Consider the following 18656-nt stretch of genomic DNA (forward strand, 5'->3'; position numbering starts at 1 on the left):
GTGCAGTGGCAGTACTCATGGAGGGCTGCTGGAAGAATGTGCCACCCCTTGTCCATGCACACCCCCGGAGGGTCGGAAGGTGGCCCTGCGGCAAGCCAGTCAGCCGAGCGCTGTGTCGTGCACACTCTGCACAGCCAGTCCCCGGCCAGGTGATTTGTCCTGAATTCCCCCTGGGGCAATGCCATGCGGCCATGCCGCAGCTCAACACTGGCCTGGCATAGCCGTGTTTTTATGTCACACACTATTTTCTTACTAAGTACCCTCAGGAGAATTCTCTGTCAAGCCTTAGTTTTTATGCCAAGGACTTGCTGTTTTTGATTTCTTCTTTTGTCCCTTAGTTAATTTAGTGTGTGTGTGTGTGTGTGTGTGTGTGTGTGTGTGTGTGTGTAGATAGACAGTGGATACACAGCTAGGTGAAAAAACGAAAAGCTGAATTCAATCCAAATGGTGTTCTGCTGGACACGACCCCTTAGACCTATTAAACTTCATCGGTTGGTGAAAAACACAAGTATTCATTCATCCCTTTTATGTCCTGTTATTTTCCAGTTGGGTTACAAGGAAAAAAAAACCCTTATTGCTGGAGAGTGTATGAACCAGAAATGCTAAAATCTTGCCAGCATTTATTTTGGTTGTTGCTCAGATGTGTGATTTACAGTTGAGCAATGTATGTGAAAAACTAGTAGTCAGGATTGGAATGGAAATCCAAAGAGTATCTCGGTTTTTCATGTCACCCTTTATACCTTCTAGCAGAGCTAGTTGTGTGCTGTTTTGTCTGATTAATGGTGACGCCCACCATCATTAAATGTCTTCTTTACTTTTAGGGATCTATCTTCTAGATCTAATCTACATCGATTCTGCATATCCTGCCTCAGGCAGCATCATGGAAAACGAACAAAGATCCAATCAGATGAACAATATTCTACGAATAATCGCTGATTTACAAGTTTCCTGCAGCTATGGTTAGTAGCCCTGATTATTGGAATTGTGAAATCTTAGATCACTGAAATTGGGATCCAGCACATCATCAGTGAGAAAGCTCTAGAAACCAGGTAGTCCCCACATAACTCTTCATTTTAAGACCTTGTGCTAGATACTAAAACATGTGCTAGATCTTTTACACACATTTGATCTTCAAAGACTATGCAAATCAGATGTTACCGTCTTTGTGTTACAGATGAGGAAACTGTTGCTGAAAACAGGTTAGTCACTTGTCTGAGCTCATGCGTGTGGTGAATGGCAGAGCCCAGGTCTGTCTGGCTCCCAAGCCATTCCTTCATGAAGAGCTCTGTGGGCAGCTTCTGGGCAGTGCTCCTCGAAGCCCCTTCAGGACCCAGGCTCTTCCATCTTGTGGCTCTGCCATGTCCCCTGGCCATAGAGTCCTCCACTGAACTCTACCTCCAGCTGGCAGACACAGGAAGGGAGACAATCACAGAAGAGTGGGTTTTGTGGGCCAGACCTGCTTGTGGCACACATCACTTCTGCTGAGGAACGCTAGGAAATGGAATCCAGTGGCAGAGGCCTCGGGCGACCTGGGATCAAAACCTGATTCTAAAAAAAAAAAAAAAAAAAAAAAAAAAAAACCTGATTCTGCCACTTCCCAGTGACATGAGCTTTGCAAGTTGCTATGGCTTCTTCTTCTGTGAAATAGGTATATTATGTCCCCCAAATGAGTTAGATGCGAAGGTTGAAGCAGGTGACTCCTAGATGGCTTGGTACAAAGCCTGGCTCAGAACAGGCGCTCCAGTGTTGTCTGCCCAGGATACAGCAGCTGCCCCCATGGGCCAGACTCTGCGTCTGTGCCAGGACGTGGGTTGGGCCTTCACACTAGGCTGGATAGGGTTTGTTCATCTATTCTTGCATTCTTGCCACACGGTGACGGGCAAACTTGGAGGTTTGCCCCGTTCCACCAGGGAAATCTGTTTTCGGGCACAGACAGGTGGCTCTGGTGTGTTCTGGAGGCCAGCTTTCCCTAAAGACCCGTCTTTTCCCGGGAAAGGAAGTGTGGTGGCCTCGAGGTGTGGGGTCTGTGGCCGCACCATCTGGAGGTCACCCCTCGAGGATAGAATCCAGGCCTGATGACCTCTCTGTGCCCAGTGCCCCGCACAGGGCCTGGCCCAAGGGACCATCAGCAACAGTTGACAGATTGAATGTGTCCCAATACCCAAGGAGCATCTAGTGCCAACATCAGTGATTTGTACACTGCTCATTTGGAGCCTAGAGATGGGAGAGACTGAAGCCTCTGGATTTTGTCCCCCATTTGCAGATCACCTCACAACCCTGCCCCATGTGCAAAAGTACCTGAAGTCTGTGCGATACATTGAAGAGCTCCAGAAATTTGTGGAAGACGACAACTACAAGTGAGTGCCCTCTGCCACCTGGGCCTCGTTGGGACCAGTGAGTCGCCCCTGCAGGGCTTAGGCTGCAGCACGCCCACGCCCCAGCCTCACAAGCCCGTGCACGTGATGTGACCTCTGACCCCACAGGGCCTCAGTGGTGCAGTCTGAGCACCCCCTCCCACCAGCCTCTGCCCCAGGCCCACAGGCGCCACAGCTCTGAGAAAGGTGTTTTGTGAAGTCCTCAGCATGGCTGTCCCACATCACGCGGGTAATGTGAACTTGGACTCCACAGAAGTGCGTGGTACATACAGGCTTAGTGCTGCAGATTCTCACTAGTGACTCACAGTACTGGATAGAAGGGCAGCTTTCAAGCCATATCTCCAGGCTGGCAAACGGAGTTTTCTCCAAGAGCCTGTTTCATGGACGAGACAGCTCCCTGCGCTCCCAGCTTTCTGCAGGATACTCACTGACTGGCCCTGGCTGAGGCCCCATCTCTATCCCATGCGATGCTTATGGAGTCACCCAGTTTCCACGAAGACCCCTGTGGGGCCTTGGCCTCCTCTTCCACTCACCCTGCTCTGGCTTTCGGTTCTTCCTTCATTTGTGGCCCCTGGGAATTTGTCCAGCATTTCTATGTATTTAGAGGGTGAAGGGGGGTTTTTCATATCAACTATGTCTGCCATATTAATTGGACATCCTCTTGGCTCATTTTGAGCTTGAGGTCAACCGAGAGTCTCAGACCTTTTCATGTGAGCTGGTAGATCAAGGCAAGTCTCAGCCATCTTGTCATTGATCATTTACCCCCGACATGTCAACTTGACATGTATTCCTTTAAATCTCATCTTATTGGTCGCTTCTTGTGTACCATGATACCTTTGAATCCTGTTATCCAGTATATATTTTTTTATCTCTTCCAGTTTTGCATCTGAAAATGTGATCAGCTTGATTACTTGGTTTTCATCTAAGTTACTGAAAACTGTAGAGAACTGTGACCCCTAGAGACACCCCCCAGGTTACCTGTGGTTCGCTCACCAGGATCCCAGGAATGGCTGCTCAAGCAGCTCCACATTTGCTGGCTCTGCAGTCATGGTTCTCAGCCCTGACTGGGAACCAGAGTCACCTGGAGCCTTGTAACTATCCAGATGTCTAGGGTGGTCCTGGAAAATTGTATTTTTAAAGCTCCCTAGGTGCTTCTAATGATGGGTTATAACTTGGGGAGCAGACATAATGGCTTCAGCTGTTATTGTATAATATTTTGTTAAAATAGAATATAATATGAAATTTTGATCTATTACATAATAGTAACAACAATAGATGAAGGCCAGAGATTATTGTTAAAGTTATGTTTGCCGCAAACTGAGCTCATTTTACTTATGAAGCATTTGCTGTTCCTAAAAAAAGTACCCCTGAGTGTAAAATGATCCCCACTTAGGTTCTGGGATAATATTTTCCATCCATGTGCCGGTAGTACAATTAAAGAGACAGTAATTTTTCATTAACACTAATACCCCTTAAGGAGAAAAAAGGTCTATTAATACTTCTGACCATGAGCTAATCCTTGGACAAGGCGCAGATTGTGGGTAACTACTTCTTTCCTTCAGAAGGACATTGCCCCCCATCCCACCGCCAACTTGATGCTAAACAACAGTCAGCCTGGACTTTATAAAGGCCCTTTGTTGGGGTCCAAGTGGACAGACTCAGGGAGGAAGGCTGCATTCTCACCCCTAGGCCCCTGAGCCCAGACCACTGAGAAAGTCCCTTCCCAGGGAGTGGGTCCCTTTCCTGACTCTGAGTGGCAGGGATGTTCAGGGCTTATGATTCTACTGGAGGAACCCACACTCCAGAGCCCAGCTAGAAACTTTGCTTCCCACCCCAGAGGACACAGATGGTTAGATGTTACCTTGATGATCCTACCCCCATCTACTTTGGAGCTTTTATGCCAAAGGGGCCCACCCAGTGCTTGGTTTTTCTCAGCCTTTAGTCTATTTTATTTTATTTAAGAAAAATTGCCCTAATTCCCACCACCTAGGAAGCATGACCGTTAGCATTAAGTGAACATAACTTTGGACATTTTTCTATGCATAAAAAGTGCAAATGTAGATACACGTAGGGAAGGATATACAGGTGGGTGGATGCTAGGATAGAATTTATTAAAATTGGATCAAGCTACACTTGCTATTGTTCATTAAAAATATTCACTTTAATTTTAATTTAACCAGAAAAAAGGAACTGGAATAAAACAGAAGAAATTGCTGCTCTTCAAATAAATATTTCGCCACCACAAGAGATATTATTTCCTAGATGAGCCTTCTAAGATTCATAAAGGAGGTCAGGAAAACATTAAGAGGATTGAGTCCATACGTTCTGGTTTAACTAGAGTTCCATCGTGAACAGGGTCAGTTCACTCTGGTTATGAAAGATGAGAACATTGGCGCTCTCCCCCGTCCTTCGCCATCTTCCAGTATTTTGTTATATTATTACTACATAGTCCAAGCTTATAACATATGCATCATGTTCAGGAATCTTGAGTCCTACTGTTTGGTGTTATTAACCAGATCCAGTTCTTGCCACCTGTTGTTTTTCCACAGCTTCTCCATTCCTGGAGCCTTTATTTTAAATCAGTCCCTTATTTAACTGGATTTCATCATGAAGTCGGTTTTCACTAGTCCTGCAAGCTCTGGTTTCTTTCATTACAGTTTCCGCAGCTGACTTGCGGGCGCCGCTCCTTTGCGTCTCTCCCCCAGGGCTTGCACACCCTCCGGGCCTTGCATGTCGTTGTAGAGAAGCCTCAAGCCAGTCCAGTTTTCCCTCTTGTAAGTGCCGTGTTTTGTCTTCCTGGTGGGTGAAGAATTCCTTGAAGTTCAAAAGCTTAACAAGGGGAATGCTTCCGAGTAGGGGGTTCCATACATACCAAGTTTCTTTGGAACGTGGTGTACTTTCTTCATTTCAGAGGAATTCTTTGGGTTTATATCTCTGATTCCTTCTTCTGGGCCATTTCTTGGCTTTTCTTTTTCAGCAATTGCAGGAATCCATGCCTTGGACTCTCTCCGCTTTCCATACCCATTAGCTTCTTTCTAATGGCTACAATCTCCATCTTTGTCATCGACTGTCACTTGGATGGTCTGTTTCTATTTAGGTGTTCATTCAGTCCTTACTTTGTTCCCCTAGATCTCCAGTCTCCCTTTTCATCTTACTCCTTACGTTATCATTTCATTTTTAGGTCTTGTTTTAATTCACCCCATGTTCTGCATGAGTTATTCTCCTGCTCAGAGCACTTGGGGGTATTTCGTTGTCCTCCTAGGGGCCGCACCCTGGGCTGCACAATTTGCTGCCTTCCTTCCTCTCTCCTTTTCCTGGGAGAGGATGTTTGCTAGGCTGCTGTGCCATTCCTTTTCATCTGCTCCCATTGGACAGGCTCCGTCTGGATGTCCCATGGTTGTGATAGAGAAAGGTGACGTCTGACTGCTCTTGTGTGTGAGATCAGCTGGTTCTCCTCCTGCTGAGCTGTGAGGTCCATGGGTTCTTAGTCTTTCCCTCATCTGTTGCCTGGGGGAACACAGAGCCCAGGTTCCATGGAGTCAGGGAGCAAGCAGTCTAGATTGGGGGCTCTCTGAAAAGACCTGTATCAATCAGGGTTTCCTTCATCTTGCTGGGGCTGTATCCCATTCCAGAAAAGGATGCCCTTGATTGTGAAATCCCCCCCACCCCCAGAGAGGCTTCATTTCCATCACCGTAACCTCCCGGCTGTCCACCGTCCTGCCCATTTCTGCCCAGCATCTGGAGCCACTCAGAGAAGGGCTAGGTAAGGAGGCTCACACAGACCTCCTGGAAGCCTCAGAGGGCAGGACAACAGCCGCGCCGTTATAGCTCTTGGTCTGAAGTTCATGGCTTCTTTTGTGCCCGCTCCCTTGTTGAGTAGCAGCTGCTCAGTTCATTTACTCCTAAGCTTTCATAATTGTGTTTTGGTTTTGTTGGGAGAGGGAGACCCTGGCATCTGGCTTCACTCTGTCATTTTCACCCAGAAGTTCTTAATTGAGGCTTTAAAATAATAGTAATATTGAGGTGCCAATCCTCATAATGTGTCTATTGCCTCCTGCCTCTTGGGGGGCATCTGAAAGGGGGTGCCATGTGACGATAAAAACCCGGCTTTGGTGTCAGGCACCAAGGTTGCTCCCCTGCTCCTCCACTTGGTGCTATGAACTTGGGGAGCTACTTACTTAAGCTCACTACCCCTCAGTTTTCTCACCTGTAAGATGGGGATCATATGGGTACCTGGCTCACAGGGTTGGCCTAAGAATGAAAATTGGTGCCCAGCCAATGAGAGGCGTGATTACTCGTTTTACTGTGTCACCGTTAACCATTATTTCTTGGCCACGGAAACCCCCTGGGGAAGCAGAAGGAAGTGGTTGTGATCTGGAGCAGACCTCGAAGGATTCCTGGGCTCCGTGATCATAATGGTCCTGAACAGCCGTCTAGTCTCCCAATTATAAACATACGCATGCTCAGTGACCCTCGGAGATAGCAGAGCCTGTCTGACCTTGTGAAAATCTTTGTTTGCAGACTATCGCTCAGAATTGAACCAGGAAGCAGCTCTCCGAGACTAGTCTCTTCCAAAGAAGATCTTGCAGGTATTGTAGCCACACCCCATCGAGTGGGTGCAAACCTGTCACTAGCCCTGACGTGTCTGCCAGGCTGGGCCTTGACCTTGGAGCCAAAGGTTGCAGTTCAGTTTGCAGGCTGACAGTCAGCTATCCCTGCGCATAGGCCTCCCACACCAACCTGTCCAGGCTCCTCATCACACGGGGCCCCAGGGGGCCCTCTGGGCTGGGGCTCCCTGGAAGAGCCTGGGACCCAAAAGCCCCAAGACAGGCAAGATCAGAACCCCACGTTGGGAGCGTAACCAGGGTAGAGAGAGAAAACCCCAGGATCTTCTCTGGGTTTATCCTCAGGCCTCCTGCCCAGGAGTGGGTGGACGTGCCCTGGAAGGGTACAGGGGATGCCGGGGTATTTGGTGCCACCAGACACAGAAGGGTCACCTTCCTGGAGCATCAGTTCTGTTCACATATTTGGGGCACACACAGTCTTCCCTGGTGATTAAGGGGCCAGGTTTTGAAATCAGCCTGAGCTGTCCTGTTTCCTAGCTTTGTCACGTGACCTCTCTGTGACCTCATCCACACAATGGAGGGGCTACTCACCTGGCAGAGTTGTTGCGATGCCTGAGCCTGCAAAGCGCGCAGCCGTATGGTCACGTCATGAAAGGGCCTCGTCGTTATCACTGTGTCAGTTTCTTCTCACTGTCCAATCACCTCTCAGTGACGGGCTGATTGTGCTGTGCCCAGGGAAGGACCAGATTGGGGGCGGGGGGCTGACTGTTCTTGGTGTGAGCTTGGGTCACACCAACTTGGGTTCTAGGTCTCTGCAGCCTTGGACAAGCAACTTCATCCCCCTGAGCCTCGGTTTCCTTACCTGTAAAATGAGGATTAAAAAAAAACTCATTACCGTGATTGTTGAGACGTCAAATGGGAATGCTATCCGGAAGGCACTCAGGGTAGCCTGACGTATAGTGAGTGAGTGGTGAGGAGGTGGGTGTTGCAAGCTGCTGCCTGCTGTTGTGCCACCCCCAGCCTGTGACCTGCTCAAGACACTCTCTCTCCTGTCCGGAGCCAGGCCCGTATGGCACTTATATCTCCTGCTGGGCATGGGACCGCAGAGACTACAAAGGGCAGCGTTGCAGCCTCTCCTGAGCCCCAGCAAGCAAGGCCTCTGCCCTGACCACCAGGGTTCTCTCCACGCTCCTTTTCTTTTCCAGCCTCTTCTGGCTCCACCCTGCCCCTGGCACCGCCGGGGGCGCCGAGTAACTTAGCAGAGGGAGACACTGGTTGATCCACAGAGCCTTGGCCAAAGCTTGATTTTCACAGGGTTCCATGAGCCCAATACTAACATATCTTCTGCAGTCTCCCCCCAAATCCACCGTCTTCTACATGTGACAGATGACCCACTAGCAAAGGTGACCAGAAGGAAAGCTCCTGGTGCTGCACTTGTCTCTACCTTCTTACCTCTGTTTGTCCCTCTCAGTCAGCAGTGTTCCATCACCTGAACCTGACCACTGGGGGATGGGCAGGGATCCCGTCAGAGGGATGTCCGAAAAGTAGCAGGATCCTAAAGCAATTGTTTAGGGCCACAGAAGGAACAATAGGAAACACTAACTATTTCTTCAGATGACGCCAAAATTCTGGAGCAGAGAGTGGGCTCACATACACAAGTGTTCTGCCCTTCTGCGTCTCCTCCCGATTAGTCTGAATAAGAAGTCTCTGCAGCCAGCCTTACCTGGGTCATACGCCTTAGCAGGATGAACCACGTCTCTGGCTGCCAAGAAGTCCCCATGGCCACCCTTCCTGTCTATCCTCTCAGCAGTGCTGGAGGATTCATGTCCCACTGCTCCTTCCTGACCCTAGCCCAGGTCTGTACCAGCAGCTCCCCCCTGCATGGCAGAAGGGCGGTAGACCAGCAGCCACACGGCTAACGGGGGCCTCAGGGACTGGGCCACTCACTGAGCCCTCAGGCAGGAAAGGAGGAGCTGCATTTACTTGTGACCCCTGCTTAGAACACCAGTGCCTGAGCTGGCCCCAGCCCTGGCCCTGCCTCCTCAAGGGTCAGCCGAACTCACCCGCCCCTTCCACCATCACCTCCAGCTGCTGTCATTCGTTAGCCATGTGAAACCAGAATGCAGCGAGGTAGCGAGCCTCCAGCATCAGAGTCCTGGCAGGGAACTGAATTGTCCTTGAATGGCTCCCGTGAAGAGACTCGGTGAAAGTGAAATGGACAGGAATAAATACTTCACATGAAGAATGGTGCGGCACCCAGCGCCTCTGGGCTGAGGAGAGGAGGTGACTGGTGAGTGTCAAGGCTAAGCATCAAACAGAACACCCAGTTTCCGCCAAAGGCTCACTTTCTCCACCTGTGAAGTGGACACACTAATACCTCCCTCACAGGGTTGTTGTGGGAACTTGCTGAGATTGAGTGTGTAAAACCCATAGCACCGAACCTGACTCCCAGAACACACTCATCAAGTGTAACATCCATTATTAAGAGGATGTTGTTTTTATCAACATCCGGGAAGCCTTTATCCACCCTATCCCCACCCCTCCTGGACCTGTCAGGCCCTTCACACCAGGGCTGGCCATCTAGGGGCTAAATCCACAGCCACACCCATCCCTGACCTATTGCCTGTGGCAGAGCTGAGTGGTTGGGAGAAGGCCCTCCAGCCTGCAAATCCTAAAATATTCACGAGCTGACCTTTCACAGAGTTTGCCGACCCTGCACCCCATCCCACCCCATCTCTCCCCTCTCCATAGCACTTCCCTCTGTGGTGATCAGACAGTTAACTGTGCTTGTCTGTCCCAGGTCTGCCTTCCCCACCAGAATGAACCCCCAAGGTAAGGACCCGTCTGGAGTTCCCAGAGCCTGGCACACAGGGCCACTGGGTAAATACCTGTGCTTACCTTTCCTGTCCCTGGCGCCCCAGCCTCTGAGCTCCTTGCTGGGCCCTGTGGGCACTTGGTTCTCGGAGGCAGTTCCAGAGTGGGCCGACTGCTGACTCCGCACTCACTCTCGGAGAAGTGCTGATGCCAGCAGTTTTCATGCAGTGGAGCAAGCCCCGGCTCACAGAACTGTTTTCCACCAATTTCCCAAATCCCTGGCGCAGGCCTGGAAGCGGGATGTTAAAGTTTTCATTGATCACCAGAGGGCCCAGGAGCATCTGGAAGGCTTCAGATTGACTCAGGTGACAGAGAGGTAGCCCCCATGGGACAGCCGAGCGGTCCCATGGAGGGCAGCTCCAGGGAGGATTTCCCCAATCTGGCAATTAGACTGGGCTGCGTGGCAGGAGCCCGACCAGACTGGGGACATGTGCCTCTTGCAGTCTCAGGAATGGGAAGAATGCAGCCTCTGGGCTTCTTTCCAGCAGTCAGGTACCCCCACACCTGCCAAGGAAAGGCCCCAAGATACTTTCATTCGTTCCTTCGCTCAAGACGTCCATGCCCAGGGACAGCTGCGAGCCAGGCACTTGCTATGGGCCATGGGCCACGTACCTGTAGAGCAAAGCCAAGACCTGTCCTCACAGAGCCGACATATTAGTTGGGGGACAGGGGCAGGAGCCACTTGGGGGGGTCATGTGTGGCACATCAGGGAGCTAGAAGGAGGCCCGTGCAAGCTCTCTGACCCCTCTTTGCAGCTGTGCCCGCTTCTCTAACCAGCTTGCCTGCCTAGGTACGGGAGACACTGGCTCTGGCATTGGGAGCAGCCCTGGTCCTGGGTCCCTCAGAGCTTTGGTTAATGTCAGAGTGGTCCTGAGCTGAGGCTGCACCCTCTGTCTCTGTGGTGGCCTCTGCACCCCCAGAGAGCTGCCCCCACTCTCCACCCCCCAGCCCCGGGAGTGGCTATGCTGGCAGTTCTGCACCAACAAATAGACTGTGAGAAAGGAAATGGAGAAACCTTCTCAGTTTCTGGTCTGTGGAGAAAAAAACGGCCAGGAATGCCACGTTTTCAATTTTCCCCCGGTATGTAATGTTTAGTTTATATAAATGAACTAATATTTTCCTGGAGAGCAAAAATCATAAAGAGCGTTGACCCCCAGAGAAGGCAAGTCATGTTTGTGTGTGCCTTGGAACTGGTGAAGACATTTCCAGATTCTGTTAGCCCCGCCTCCACGTGGCTTAACCAACTGACAGGTTTTCTCTGAAGAGTCCTTGGCAGCAAAGCAAGTCTATGGAAAATCTCAGCCTGCGCCTGGGGTTTCTGCTCTCGCACCTTCAGAACTGCTCCCCACACACCTTTCTGTCTTCCTTGTTCCATCGCCCAGTGGGTAACAGGCCTGCTTGGAGTCAGGTAGACCCGGCTTCAAAGCCCCGGCCCCAGCACTTCACTGTGGGACCCTGGGCCATTGGATTAATCCGTCTAAGCCTCAGTTTTCTTATTGGTGAAATGGGCGTAGGAATAAATACTTCGTGTTGGCTTCCTTCACAGGGCTCAGGCCGTGCCCAAAAAGCCTTTAGCACAGTGCTTGGCACACGCTTACCACTCGGGAACATTAGCTCGTGGCCCTAACAGGCAGGCTTTAATGCTGTCCCCATGGAGGGACAGTGGGAGGCAGCAAACGGAGCCAGGGGCCCTCACCTCAGCACGAGCTCACCACTCGCCAGCTATACCAGGACTCCGGCCGCATAACAGACACCCAGGGCCTAGCCGCACACAACCACCATTTTATTACATGTATAGATTCTGTGGGTCAGGAAGTTGGACAGGACACAGCCAGACAGCTTGTCTCTGCTCCACGGTGTCTGGGGCCTCAGCTGGAAATGCTCGAAGACAGAGGGACTCAATGGCTGGGGGCTGAAGTCATCTGGACAGGCCTGGTGCTGGCTGTGGGCCGGAGCTGCAGCTGGGGCAGGACACACGTGTGCATGTGGCCGCCGTGTGACCTGGCCTTCCTCACCGAATGGCAGCTCGGGGTCGTCAGACTCTCGTGTGGCAGTGTGTCCCAGACAGGATGTCCCAGGAACAGTGTGCAGGCTGCAGCACGGCCTTTGTGCGACCCACCTTGGAAGTCAGATAGCCTCGCTTCTGCCACCGTCAAGGCAGTCACCGAGGCCTTCCCAGAACCAGGGAGAGGGGATGTTGACCCAACCACGCAACAGGAGCAGTGGCAGAGAAAGTGTGCACATGTCAAAACCACCACACAGCTGGTTCATGGCAGGGAACAGGCTCAAAGATGAGGATGGTGATGATGATGGTGACAGCTAGCATGTACTGAGCCTGTGCTCTCCGCCAGGAGCTGTGCTAAGTAAGCACTTGCCACTGTTTGCTTGGGACCTTCACACCTACCCTCTGAGGTGAGGGCCGGTATCCTTATTCTCCAGGTGAGGGTACCTCATCTCAGGCATGGAGGAAGGGCCAGAGCCAATTGCTGAGCCCAGGGGTCTGGACTGGTCTCACCCCCATCCAACAGGAGAAGCAGGATGCCCGTGAGGCCCACCACCCCTTGTTTCTGTGCAATGCTGTAAGCACCCTGCCTCGGCTGACAGCTTTGGCACGTCCGTGACTCCTGCACACGCTTTGAGTCACATAAGACCACGATGGTTGAGTAGGAAAAGAGAGCACCCTTTGGGTGATGGGTGGGGACGCTTCCTTCCATGTGCTCCTCTCTCCATCCTTTTATATTCTCAGAATGGGTGAGGGGCCCTTAGGCGAGGGGCTCAAGGACTGGGAAGCCACTTGTCACCCATTCGCCCTGGAAGCTCACATCTGCTTTGGTCTTGAAGTCTCCCATCTTAGTCGCCTTTCATGTCAAGGTCATGAGAGGAGCCGAGACTCAAGCCGGTTCTGCCTGCTGTGGCCCAGCTCCTCTCATGGCACCAGTGGCGTCCCTGCATCCCTCGCCCCTTGTGGCCTGGGCACCTGGGCCTTCTGACTCCGAGGAGAAAGCGTCTGGGCCTCAGCACGGTTGACAGGTGATCTTCGCTCACAGTTAGGACCCGTGAGAGCTGCATGTATGAGAAACAAAGAATGTGTGTGAATGTAAAAGGCACCAGCTCCCAGGCTGCACCATGAAACCTGGCCAGAGGAAGGTTTCGACAAAAACAGATTTTCCGTGAGAGGCCGTGTCCCAGAGTGCCGAGGGCTCTGGCAGACCCAGGGAGGTCCGATCCCTGGTCTGGCAACAGGGCTCTGAGCAGGCATAGGAAAGAAGCTGAGAAACAGAACCCCTTTCAGATGGGGTGACAGTGCGTCAGACACTCAGGGTGGCACTTTAAGAGCTCCAGATCATGGCAGTGAGGCCACAGAGGCGCAGAAGGCTGCAGAGACTGACCCCTGCGCTCCCAGCTCAGCCCTAGGCAGAGGCAAGACTGGTACACAAGTCTGTGACTCCCAGTAGTTTCTCCTTTGCCACAGCTGCCTCCCATTAATTTCCGACGTGCGAGACTTGGAAAGCACCCTGGTGAGCAACAGCAGGGCTGCCAGACTACTTAAATCGGGCAGCGCTGACCCAGGGCAGAGCCTCTCGGATGCTGCTGGAAACCCGTGGGAATGAGGCTCCTGTCTCATGAGCCTCTGCAGCCATGAGCACCACGCCGGGCCATTTGGCGCACTCGGCCGTACCCCGGCTGCAGGCACCGGGACACAGAGCTGGTGTCTGATCTGGAGTCGGCCCGTCCACAGGACATCACACACACCCTTAGTGACAGATGGGCGGGCGCTGTGATGCAAGGTGCAGGCCACCTGAGAGCAAGTGACGGGAGGCCCTGACGCAGGAGGAGCGGTGACCGCCCCGTTTGTAGGAACTCAGGGCTCGGAACTCTGTACAGCACTGGGCTCCGTCAGGGAAAGGCCTCCCCGCTGTCTAACCCTGAAAGATGGGAGAAGATCAGCAGTGCTTTCCCTCCATCTCTCTCTCTTCTCCCAAAACTTCCAGGATGAACAGGACGTCGTTTCTGGGGCATTCCAGGCTTGTCTCCTGTGGTCCACAGGGTTGGACCCAAGAGGACCCTGGCTCCAGGCCGTGTTCAGGCCGTGTCCAGGCTGACTGGCCAGCTGACCAAGGTGGCACAATAGCCCCCCCACCCCTGGTTTGCTCTCTCTGGAGACCCAGACCAGAGAAAAGGGGACCGTTGCTGTGTGTTCAGCCCCGAAGGTGGGTGCTGCCTGCAAAGGGCCGCCTCTGAGAGGGGAGAAGTGACAGTTGAGACCCGGGGCTGCTGAGGTCAGAAGAAGAGCTTCTGAGCTGCCTGCCTTTAGAAGCACAGATCACTTTCCTCATGCACCTACAATGATACTTTCCTCAAATACTTGTTCTAGTGACCCTGGTTTCACACTTGCTCCTTGCAGCCTTTCTCTTCTCATCCCACAAACACTGGTTTTCCCCACATCTGTCGCAGGCCTCCCCCTTCCCACTGAGCTTACAACCCTGGATAACCTCGCCCCCTCTTGGCTCCACACACCCCTGTGCTGACATGGACTACACATCTCTCCCCAGCTGCCATTGTCTCCGGAGCACCACGTCCATCTACCCATGGCCTCCCCACATCAGTCCCAAACTGCACTGCTCACTGGATCCCTCGTGCCTGCCCCCTAAGTGAATGGCACCAGCCTCCATTGAGGGTTACCCGGAGTCCCCCTCCCGCCACAGCCCACCCGTGGTCCACCTCCTGGATACCACTCGTCCATACCTTTCCTGCCCGGCCTGTGGTCTTGGCCACAAGCACGTGCTGTCCAGCCAGAGTGAGGTTCCTGCGGTGCGAATCTGAGCACGTGACCGCCCCTCCTAAAACTCTTCACACGCTCCCCTCATGAAACGCTAGGCTCCCCATGGCCCCGCAGCTCTGGCCAAGCCCCCCGCCCACACACACTCCCCACTCCGCTCTTCAGCCAGGCTGGTTCTCTGCAGTTCTCTGGTAGGTTCTGCCGCCTTTCATCTCGGGGTCTTTGCACGGGCTGCTCCTTCTGCATGCGCCGCTGCTTCTGCTGGAAATCTTGTGCCAGCCTGGATGTGAGACCCTCCTGTGTCCTCAGATGCACTGCTCACCAGCTGCCCCCAGGAAGCTCCTTCACCCTGCTGGCCTCAGGCTCCACATTGCAGCATTGAGACAATAGTGCCTGCGAGGCAGTGTTATGGCAAGGCTTAGATAAGACCCTGCGTGCAGGTGTTTAGCACAGTTTCTGGCACTTTGTAGATGCTCGTTACCTTTACCACCGTCGTTATGGCCACAGTAGTTACTGCCATTGCCGGATTTATCCTTACGATTCTCCCATCAAAGCATGTGTCTGCCCTGGGTGTAAGTATCTGGTCACTTGCCTCTCTCCCCCACTCGACTCCATGAAGGTGGCACATCGGCTCTCTAGTTCAGCCTGGCTGTCCAGCACCTGGCCCAGGGGCTGGCACAGGGACAGAAACATTCGCTGTGGAAAGAAGGGAAGGACACGCATCACTTCCTCCTCACAGGCAGGCTGCCAAGTCCGAACACTGTTCCTGTTTTGGAGAGGTAGCATTCAGTCTCAGAGGTGCAAGGTGACTTGCCCAAGTTCACTCAGCCTGCAAGTGACAGACACCAGGGGGACTCCAGGCCTGTCTGCCTTTGGATCCTGACTTCCGTGCTGTTGCTGTCCATCGTTCGTAATCCTGCCCATTCCACAGCCATGATTAGAAGGCCCTGTAGTCTTTTATAATCAATGAGTGGTCCGTGGGGCAGCATGTTGGTTTCTTGAGAAAAATGTAATGAAAACCAGACTTTTTAACATGATATCTCATTCCCCACAGACTGCCAGTTCTCATATGTTCCAATAAAACTGCTAAAGAAACAGCCACTTAAAGCGCTTTAAAGATTATTCATGGAAAAATTATGCTGAGGAAAAATAGAGCAATCCTCAGAGATAGTCAAGACACATGGTCAGTTTTTCCAGCTGTTCGTGCCATATCGGGCCGGCAGCGGGACCACACTCTGCTGAGCCAGGCCAAAGCCCTCAATCGTTATCACCGCCCCCACACCGACCTCCGCCCAAAAGACATGGAGAAACAAACTTGCCAGCCACCCAGCTCCGAAACTGTCCCAGAAGACACGTGTCCCTGGTGCTGTCACGTGGTGGCCACCCCAGGCTTGCTGGGGCGGGAACGTGAGGCCTTTCAGTAGCAGAAAGTGTCACTTCTTGGCATACAGGCCACCCCCATCCCTAGGTCCCAGCTGAATGGAAATTCTTCTGCTTCATCGTCAGACCCAGGCTGTCGATCAACAAGGGGATGGGAGTGGCCGAGACCCAGAAAACCCGGAGCAGCATTAGCTCTGACACTGGGCCCAGGACGATCACAGCCACTTCTGCTTGGGCTGCCCACCCTTCCTCTAGCTAGGCTGAGGGGCATCTGAGGCCAGGCATGCCTCCCAAGGTCGTCCCAAGCAGCAAGAAGAGGGAGCAGATCCAGTCCTCGTTCTGAAGGGAGAGTCAAGAGCTGAGTGCAAGAGACCGAAGGCAGGTCCAGACGCCTGAGAGAGCCTGCAAGTGGAGATGTGAGCCAGGAGCAGGAACCACATGGAGACAGATGGGAAAGGGAGTCCATCAGGAGTGAACAGGAAGCCCAAGGAGGGGACCAGAGGAGCCCTTGGAGTGCCCAGCATCCCTCCAGCGTGTAACTGATGTGCTCCCAGCATCCCTTTAGACGGGCAGTGGTCAGAGTGCCAACTACATGGGAGGTAACTGCCTGGATAGGGCATTGGAGTGTTGCTAGAAGCCTGGCACACAGGTGGTGCGTCACAGGAGTCAGTCCCCTTCGCTTTCCCTTTTTCAGGAGCAAGTGGGCCTTATTCACTCTTTCCTGGAGGAAGTGCCTCCTGCTTATCAGCATCTCAAAGATGTCGCTGGTTCCTCCTTCCTCACATTTTCACTAATGTCCAACTTTTGAACTGTAGAGTTCCCCCGCCACCCCCTATTGTGCTGTATCCCTGAGTGCAAGTCCTGCATGTAGTAGATATATAAGCCCTGGCTTCCTTACCTGTCAAACAGACTTGCTAAGAGACTCACGTCATGGGTTGCAGTCCAAGTAAAGCAGCCAAGCACGGGACCTTCAACCGTAATTCTCAGGGTTGTTATTGCTGCGACAACACCAGGGAGTTGAGTTCCATTCCAAACCCCAGGGGGAGGAGCCATGCCATTTGACCTTTACAAAATCCTTTGTGAACCCAGGGTGGGAGCCAGAGTGACTCAGGCAGAGAGGCTGTAATCCCGCTGATAAACAAGGCGAATTCCACCCTCTGCACGGATTCACTTATTGAGCAACATGTGCAAAACGAAAACAAAGCAGGATGGCTCCCATTCTTCCTTTTCCTCTGCGGAGCAACTACACGAGACGTTTCTTCCAGGATAGAGCTCGCCTTCGCTCCAGCATTTGTAGCAGAAGTTCTTCCCCAGGGTGCACAAAAGAATCATGGGTGGGCAACACCCACCCCCACCTGAGGCAACGAAATCAGAACGTGCAGGGATGAGCCCAAGACCCTGTTTCTACATACTCTCTGGAGGGTTCCGTACATGCCCTGCTCTGGAATTACAGCCTCAGAGAAGCTGACTGACAGTGTGGAAGCCCTTGCCAGAGAATGTACACACACAGAGCTTAGGTGCAACTGCAGTGCCTCTACACACTCTTCAAAGGCCTTCCATGGGCCCTCCTGGCCTGGTGAAGCCCATTCAGGCCAGGCCTCACTGAGCTCATTACCACCACGCACCACCTAGTGACTTCCTGGTCAATGACAGGCCACATACACACGGTGGTCCCATAGATTATAACAGCCGACAAATTCCTATCTGCGCAGTGCCGTCATAGCTGTCCTAACGTCATAGCACACGGCATCACTCACGTGTCTGTGGTAATGCTGTGTAAGCTAACCTACCGCTCTGACGGTCGGTCGTGTAAACGTACAGCACATCCAGTGACGCGCGGTGCCTCGTGCTTGATAATGATAATACGTGATTGTGTTACTGCTTTACATATTTACTATACTTCTCATCGTTATTTTAGCGTGTGCTCTTTCTACTTATAAAGTTTGCTGTAAAACAGTGTGCCGTATCACGCCAGCAGCGGCCTCATACGCCCCGTGTTTACCGTGTCTGCTGATTGCATCATTTTCTCTTGTGCTTGATTTAATCTCGTGCTGTTTTGTACAATCTGTGCTGTACAGACTTGTAGCCGAGGAGCAGTCGGCCGTCCCATACAGCCAAAGTGCGTAGCAGGCTGTGCCATCCATATTTGTGTAAGTTGCACTCTGTGATGTTCTCACAATAGCCTACTGACGCATTTCTCAGAACGACACCCATCGTTAAGCAACGCGTGACAGTGTTATGAATTGGTCTGTCAGAGCCCTTAAGATGCCATATGCAGGCTGGAATTGGGACCTCGGACAGTGTCCCCTGTTTCTGGCCACCAGGTCAGGTTGCCCAGGCAGCCGCCCCCAGAGGCAGTGTCGGTGTGGGGGGGCTCCTCAGCTGCACACAGTGGTCATTAGCGTCAGATGCGAAAGGCTCTGGGGAGAAGCCGATGCGTGTTCATTGGTTTGGCAAAAATGAGGTCAATGGAAATGTCACCAGGCTTGGAAACCAGATTTTAGTGACTTGAGGAATGAGTGAGAAGGGCAGAAGCAGAGCAGTGAGGAGTGCAGCCCTCTGTGTGAGGAAGCGTGATTGCCCGGGAGGAAGATCTGGGGTCAAGGGGCCTTCTTTTACAGAAAATGAGAGACTAGAGTATGTTTATAGGCTGGAGGAAGGGAGCAGAGAGGGAGAAGGGGA

At 52.4% G+C, this 18656-nt stretch overlaps 1 protein-coding gene across 7 annotated transcripts in view; it reads left to right on the forward strand.

Annotated features, from left to right (window-relative positions):
• RALGPS1 (Ral GEF with PH domain and SH3 binding motif 1) overlaps positions 1–18656 on the forward strand; it is a 246640-nt gene that overhangs the window by 200742 nt on the left and 27242 nt on the right. For 6 of the 7 annotated variants that reach the window (XM_081067247.1, XM_081067246.1, XM_081067249.1 and 3 more), the window contains 3 exons: positions 822–959; positions 2264–2357; positions 6897–6964. In XM_081067247.1, the coding sequence (XP_080923373.1) occupies positions 822–959; positions 2264–2357; positions 6897–6964 (300 nt within the window). Of the gene's footprint in view, positions 1–821; positions 960–2263; positions 2358–6896; positions 6965–7748; positions 7797–18656 lie in introns of those variants that run through there. The other variant, XM_081067252.1, reaches the window with a different exon arrangement.

Source organism: Rhinolophus hipposideros (genome assembly GCF_964194185.1).
Source record: "Rhinolophus hipposideros genome assembly, chromosome: 11".
NCBI classification, from domain to species: domain Eukaryota; kingdom Metazoa; phylum Chordata; class Mammalia; order Chiroptera; family Rhinolophidae; genus Rhinolophus; species Rhinolophus hipposideros.